Source organism: Myotis davidii, unplaced genomic scaffold, assembly GCF_000327345.1.
Source record: "Myotis davidii unplaced genomic scaffold, ASM32734v1 scaffold149, whole genome shotgun sequence".
NCBI classification, from domain to species: Eukaryota; Metazoa; Chordata; class Mammalia; order Chiroptera; family Vespertilionidae; genus Myotis; species Myotis davidii.
The window spans coordinates 5,051,372-5,058,026 of record NW_006352194.1 but is presented as its reverse complement, the minus strand read 5'-3'; the positions used below and the strand labels follow the sequence as shown (position 1 = coordinate 5,058,026).

General features: G+C 53.6%; 1 protein-coding gene across 1 annotated transcript in view; it reads right to left on the bottom strand.

The window, feature by feature from the left end:
* Nucleotides 1–6,655, bottom strand: part of HSPG2 (heparan sulfate proteoglycan 2) — a 110,871-nt gene that overhangs the window by 91,256 nt on the left and 12,960 nt on the right. Inside the window, 9 exon segments of the mRNA XM_006777662.2 lie at nucleotides 736–803; nucleotides 982–1,040; nucleotides 1,128–1,214; nucleotides 1,536–1,663; nucleotides 2,523–2,670; nucleotides 2,764–2,960; nucleotides 3,062–3,241; nucleotides 3,750–3,913; nucleotides 6,445–6,655. The exon segment at nucleotides 6,445–6,655 is cut by the window's right edge and continues 7 nt beyond it. Of these exon segments, the coding sequence (XP_006777725.2) occupies nucleotides 736–803; nucleotides 982–1,040; nucleotides 1,128–1,214; nucleotides 1,536–1,663; nucleotides 2,523–2,670; nucleotides 2,764–2,960; nucleotides 3,062–3,241; nucleotides 3,750–3,913; nucleotides 6,445–6,655 (1,242 nt within the window).

Sequence of the window (6,655 nt, the reverse complement as noted above, 5' to 3'; positions counted from 1 at the left end):
GCACATGTATGAAGAGTCGAAACCACGTGAACAATAATTTCACTTAAAGGGAGCTTGTGCAACCAATCATTTTCCCCTTTTCTCTTCAGTTGCTAGGGGGGTACTCACAAATACATTTCGATTTAAAATAGAGCAGGTTGGTTACAATAATTACTGCTGCCGTTTATGGAGTGGTTCATGCACTTTGCTAGTTGCTGTTCAACCATCATCTCATTTAACTCCTCTAAGTACCTTGAGAGGTACGTGATATCTCCATGCTTCACATGAGGAAACGGAGGCTCAGGGATGCAAAAGGACTTACACAAAGTCACTTGGTTTGCTAATCCACTCTGGGATTTAAGGTTGGGGTGCTCGACTCCAAAATCTGTTCAGTTCTTTTTTCCAGTGACACTCTTAATGCAAATGACTTCCCTCCTCTGAGCTTCTATTTCCTCACCTGTAAATTGGCAATGCTAATACCTACATCACCGTGTCCATGTGAGAATTAAAGTATGGCTGAAGCAAAGACACAGTACAGATACAATGGGTGTACAAAGAATGACTAGCAGAGGACTTGGGACCTGAACCTGGGTCACCTGACTCCCCAACCACCGCTCATGAGGTGAAAAACCTGCCACCCAGACCCATCAGCCTCTGGCTAGGCCACCATTCACCAGCCAAGGAGCTATGGAGAGTACGCGTCCTCCTTTCTCCCTCTCCCAGGTCCTTGGGGTGCGATAGGGGAGGCATGCGTACCTTACAGCGGCAGGCCTCCCTGGAGGTCTCCGAGGTGCCTCGCTCATCACAGCGTACAATCTCCTGGCCTGGAGGCACAAAGTGGGTGTTGGCAGGGTAGGAAGAAATGACAAAGACATAGTCTGGGCAGACGGGGGACAGAGTGGGATAACTCCTCAAGGATCATGGGTTTTATGCTAGGGTCCAGGACTGGGGCCTGGTGGGCAGCCAGCGGGGAGGCCAGGGGAAGGTGGCTATGATACTCACTGGTGGGCTTGCACTTCCCGCCTGGCTGGATGGGGTTGCCCGTATATCCAGGGGCACAGCTGGGGGAGAGATCGGGTTGTGAGTGGCACTTCCATGCCCCCTCCCCTTCCAACCCGCTTCCCCTAGCCCCCACCAGCCTCTTTTACCTCTCACAGCGGCGGCCTGTGTAGCCTGGGGCGCAGGCATCACACGTGGCTTGGCCATCTGTGTCCAGGAAGCAGGTATCTGAGAATCTATGAGGATCAAGTAGAGAGGACACGGGACAGGCTACAGAGATGGGCCAGGTCAGGCCTTACAGTCCCACGTGGGGAAATGACCACTGTTCACACAGACACAGTCATAATGTCATCTCTTTTCCCACCTGTTCTTATCTGCAGCCTCATAACAACACCTGGAAGGCAGGTGGCCCACAGAGGTCAAGGGGCATAGAACAACTTAGCGGCCAGGTTAGGATTTGAACCCAGGCCTCCCAGATCTTTGCCCAGAGTATGCACCTAGCTTGTTACACTGCCCACTCACCCAGACATACCCGCCCATCCCGAGCTGGGTCCTACCTGCGGGAGGCATCAATGTACGGGCAAGGGCAGGGCCGGCAGGCCGTAGCCGTGCCCTTTGTGGCATCCCCAAAGAAGCCGGCCTTGCATTTGTTGCACTGTGGCCCCTCGGTGTTGTGCTGGCAATTCTGGGAGGAAGGGAAGGGAGTGGCTCAGACTCTATAGAGCCGCCCTCCGCCCCCAGTGTGGGGCCACACTGAACCAGGTGGGCTCCACCAGGGGGGCCTCTGAGGCTGCCTGGCCCCGCCTCCCCCATCATGCTGAAATTACTCCACAGCTCTGTAGGCAGGGAAGCATCCAGCTGCATCCTGATGAGGAGCTCATCGCCTCACATGGCAGCTAAACACCTGCTTTCTGCTGACCTAAACCTGCCTCCCTCTTCTAATCTGTACCCACTGGCCAGGTCTGCCCTCTGAAGTCTGTTCCTTCTACCCTTGATAGCTCTTCAGAGATTTGGAGATAAAAGTTTTCCCTGCTTGAGCCTTCTCTTCTGTCAGCTCCATAATCCCAGCTCTCTCTATTATCCCTACGAAATAACAGGATTTACAGGCTCCTTTGCTTTGCATGGTACTCTCCAGCATTGATTTTTTAAAAATATATTTTTATAGATTTCAGAGAGAAAGGAAAAGGGAGAGAAAGATAGAAACATCAATGATGAGAGAGAATCATTGATCGGCTGCCTCGTACACATTCCCTATTAGGGATTGAGCCTGCAACCCAGGCATGTGCCCTGACTGGGAATCAAACCAGGGAATCAAACCAGCGACCTCCTGGTTCATAGGTCGATGCTCAACCACTGAGTATACCAGCCAGGCTCCAGCATTGGTTTGACCAGGGTGGGAGAAAGCAGGACTTTCACTTCCTTCATCTGAACATTGTATCTCTATTAAAGCATCCAGAGGTCACAGTAGCTTGTCTGGTGGCCATGACCCCTGTCTTTGTCCCCTGCCCCTATCCAGCATCCAAGTGCCAGCCGGCACTACTCACCAGGCAGTGGCCATACACAGGGTCGCAATAGGTGGCATGGCCATTGCAGTTGCAGCCAGAGCAGGTACCCAGGTAGGGCCCTCCAGGCACCCGGGTAAAGTGGGCATCGCAGCTCTCGCAAGATAAGCCAGAATAGCCAACAGGGCACCTGTTGGGAAAGGACCAAGACAGTGGCTGCAGGAACTGTGAGGTCCTGCTGTTTCTCTCCTATCCCTGCCAAGGTCCCTGCTGGGTCAGGCACCTGCACTCCTCTACGCTGTGGGCACGGCCGTGGCTGGTGGCGTAGGTGACCGTGGTATCCATGGCGATGTCGCTCAGCCCCACGCTGGCCATCTTGGCATTGTACACTGTCTGGATGAGCACAGCCTCCAGGCTCTGCAGCACCTGCATCATCTCCGCCCGCTGCACTGGCTGGCCAGACTCATGGACCCAGTGCTCCTGGGTGCAGACAGAGGTGTGGGGGTGGAGAGGTCACCCGTCAGCGCCTGCCCAGCCTGAACCCTCTTACCCCCAGCCCTGAGGGCTCAGGCACCACCCACCTCAGAGAACTGGACTTGGCGCTGGTTCAGAGCACCAGGTTGGGTGGGTGTGTGGCCTCGAGAGAGTAGGCGATATCCGGCACCCACAAGGACCACATCCGGCCGTTGCACTGGCTCCAACGTGCCTCGTGCCAGCTCATATCGTATCTTGTAGCGCAGTGAGCCGCCGTAGGAGTCCACCTGGCCACGACAGAGCCAATCAGGGCAGGGCAGCCATGGATATGCTTGATGCCCACTGTGTGCTCAGTCATCCCCCTCCCCCTCCCCCTGCAATCTGGTGCTCACTGTCTGCCTGGCATGGAGTTGGGCACAGGGAGCAGAGACGAGAGCGACCTGGGCTCTGTCTTTGGGGTGCGCAACCCAATGTGGCGAGGGATATGCTAATTCTATGCAAAAGGTGCTCAGGGAGACCTTCGGAGGGGCCCTTATCTCAGTCCTGGTGTGGAGGTGGGCCAGGAGGGTTTTCTGAAGGCTGAGTCGGCGGGCACTCCTCCCGACTTGAGAGGGGTGGGCAGGATGAAGAGCTGCTGCCCACAGGGGCTGTGCTGGGGCACGGCCACACCTCTCCCCACAGCTGAGTCTTCCCTGCCGCCCACTAGCTTCAGAAGGAGGAAAGCCCAGGCAGGTTGTGGGCACGCGAGGAGGGGCTTCGCCCCCTTCTTATCCAGGTGGCAGCTGGGCCCCTCACCTTGTTGCCCAGGAACTGCTCGGGCAGAGCCCAGAAAGAGTCGTGGACCAGGAAGCGCCGGGACAGGTCGACCAGCTGGAACTCCTGCAGAGCAGTGTCGATCTGCAGCTGGGTGGTGGAGAGGGGTGGCATGCTGGGCTGCGAGGGCATCAGCACCTTCACGCCTGTGGGTGGCGAGAGGGAGGGGTTGAGGGCCATAGCATGTGACTGCCCCAGACACCATCTTAAAATCTGGGAAAGTTCTGGGAGAAATCTGACTTAGAGAGAACTTCAGTCCCTTTCCCAAAGTAAAAAAAACAAAACAACAAAAAAAGCAGTTTCTTCCTCTTCCTGAAGCTTTGGCGCAACATTTCCCACGGCACGCTCTGGGGAGAGCCAATGCGGTAGAGTGATGGTTGGGGACTATTTGGGAACCACGGGGTCAAAGAAAGGCCAAAGGGATTCTTTGCAACAGGACTTCTCAGAGCCTCTTCCTTGCCAATAGGTCCAGGAACTGTAAGGGTTGGAAAACCCTCAGGGGGGCAGTAAAGAGCTACACGGGGCTAAAGAACAGGCACCCAAGTCCTGGTTCCGCCACCCTCCAGATATGAGTCTGGGCAAAGGCCTCAGTTTTCCCATGTGTAAAATGGGGTAATAGTGGCTTGCCTGAAGGGTTGTTAGGAAGATAAAATGAGCAGACTGATATAAAATGCTTAAAACAAAGTGTGGCGCAGAGGAAGTGCTCAAAAAACAGCTAGCTGTTTTTACTGCTGTTGGATGGTTAGCTGTTGCGGCTCTTACTGTAACAGGTCATCTAATCTAACCCTCTCCTACACACACAGGAATTCTCTCCAGCCCTCTAGGGTAGCACCAACCATCCAAGAGAACATTCTGTGATGATGGAAATACCCTCTATCTGTACTTCCCAATATACTGGCCAATACCCACATGTGGCTAGAGTGACCGAGGATCTGAATTAATTTATTTAAATTTAAATAGCTACAGGTGGCTAGTGACTACCACACTGGACAGCTCTAAGGGATGGAGCTCATTACTTCCAAAGGCAGTCCCTCCCAAGTCTGGATGCGACTCTCAGACAGTTCTTTACCCTGCTTCTGTATCTGTCTACATCTGCAATAGCTTTTCCCCTTGACCCTAAATGTGCCCCAGCAACCATGGAGGAGCCCAGCACCTCATCTGCAGAATGAGCATACACAGCCCCCAAGACCAGGCTACACTGCCCCACGTCTGCCTCCCTCCCGCCCTCCCGGGATGTTTTCAGGCTGCCCTCTCTCCTGGTCACCATCCTGTACAGGCCACCTACTCACTCTGGAATTCCCCGTCCACCTTGACCATCCTGATTCCAATCAGACACCTTTGCCTTGTAACTCCTCAAGCCTTCCTAGGCAGGATATATTATGCCATCACATTGTTGGGTTGGCTAAATGATTGACTTTAACCTCTAAGACAGTGGTTCTCAACCTTCTGGCCCTTTAAATACAATTCCTCATGTTGTGACCCAACCATAAAATTATTTTTGCTGCTACTTCATAATTGTAATGTTGCTACTGTTATGGATCGTAATGTAAATATCTGATATGCAGGATGGTCTTAGGCGACCCCTGTGAAAGGGTCGTTTGACCGTCAAAGGGGTCGCGACCCAAAGGTTGAGAACCGCTGCTCTAAGAGCTTCGAGGTCCTCATCTGAGAACAGTTTCAACAGCAGCAACCTTGCAATCTTCTTGCCAGGACTATTAGCCACCCAACGACTGTGTGAGTCAAGCCACAGTGCCAATCGAGTGCTTGTGAAATGGTGCCCACGGCCATTATTGTTCTAAATATACCAGGGGAACAACTTTGGGAGGTGATTACATTTGGTAAGTCACTCTGAGGTTCCTCAACCAACAAAGGGATGTAACAGGTGACATCTGTGGAGTGCTTACTGTGTGAGGCCCTAAGCCTTCCACTTGCACTTAACCTTCTGTGCTGGAGGTAATGAGATGAAGGGCTGGCTGACGTCAGGTGCTAAATGACAAAGCTGGGACTTGAACCCAGGTCTGTCTGATGTCTGGGCCCATGCCATTCTGCCTCTCAAAGCAAGAGAACTGAGTCCAGCTGCCTGCCTTTACGTTTGGGAAAACAGGCCCAGAGAAGCCAAGAGACTTGGCCAAAGTCACACAGGAGTACTTTGGTGCAGCTGGAGTTCAGTCCTGGGCTGAAGTGCTCTGGGGACAATGACACCTCTCAATCTGTCAGGATCAGGAAGGCAGTAGGGAACACTTACTGGGCACTTATCATGGACCAAGTGATATTCTGAGAGGCTGACATGTATTAACCCATTAAGTCATTACAACTACCTGGGGGGGGAGTTATTATTTTCTTCCCATTTTGTAGATGAGAAAACTGAGATACCAGATAGGATTGACCAAGGGTACACAGGCAGTAAGGGCCAGAGCCAGGATTTGAACCAGGAATCGGATGCCAGAGCCCATCCTCTTTATAACCTGAAGCAGGCAAATGTCAAGTGTGGATTTGGCTTTTCCTAAAAATGTTTGTTTTCCCCCTGAAATGCTTTTCTCACGGGACTCGGCATTTCTTCAACAACCTTGTATCCCTTCCCAGTGCTGCTGCTCCCCACGTCTTCCCTCCCTCGAAGCCCGCTGGAGCCCGGTGTCTGCCTCCCACCCCCACAGTGCCCACCCACCCACCAACGCACCCTTGAAGTCATCAGGCTGGTCAAAGCACAGCCGGATCTGGTCTCGGAAGCGGCGGCTGCTCTGGCACACGTTGGTAACCCCAAAGCAGAAGCAGGGCAGGCAGGAGGCGCTGTGCTCCAGGTAGAAGTGCCCATCGGCACAGGGTCCTGCTGGGCGGCACAGGGGTGGGCTGCAGCAGGCCCCAGGCAGGCAGCCCTGGCTCACCCCCAT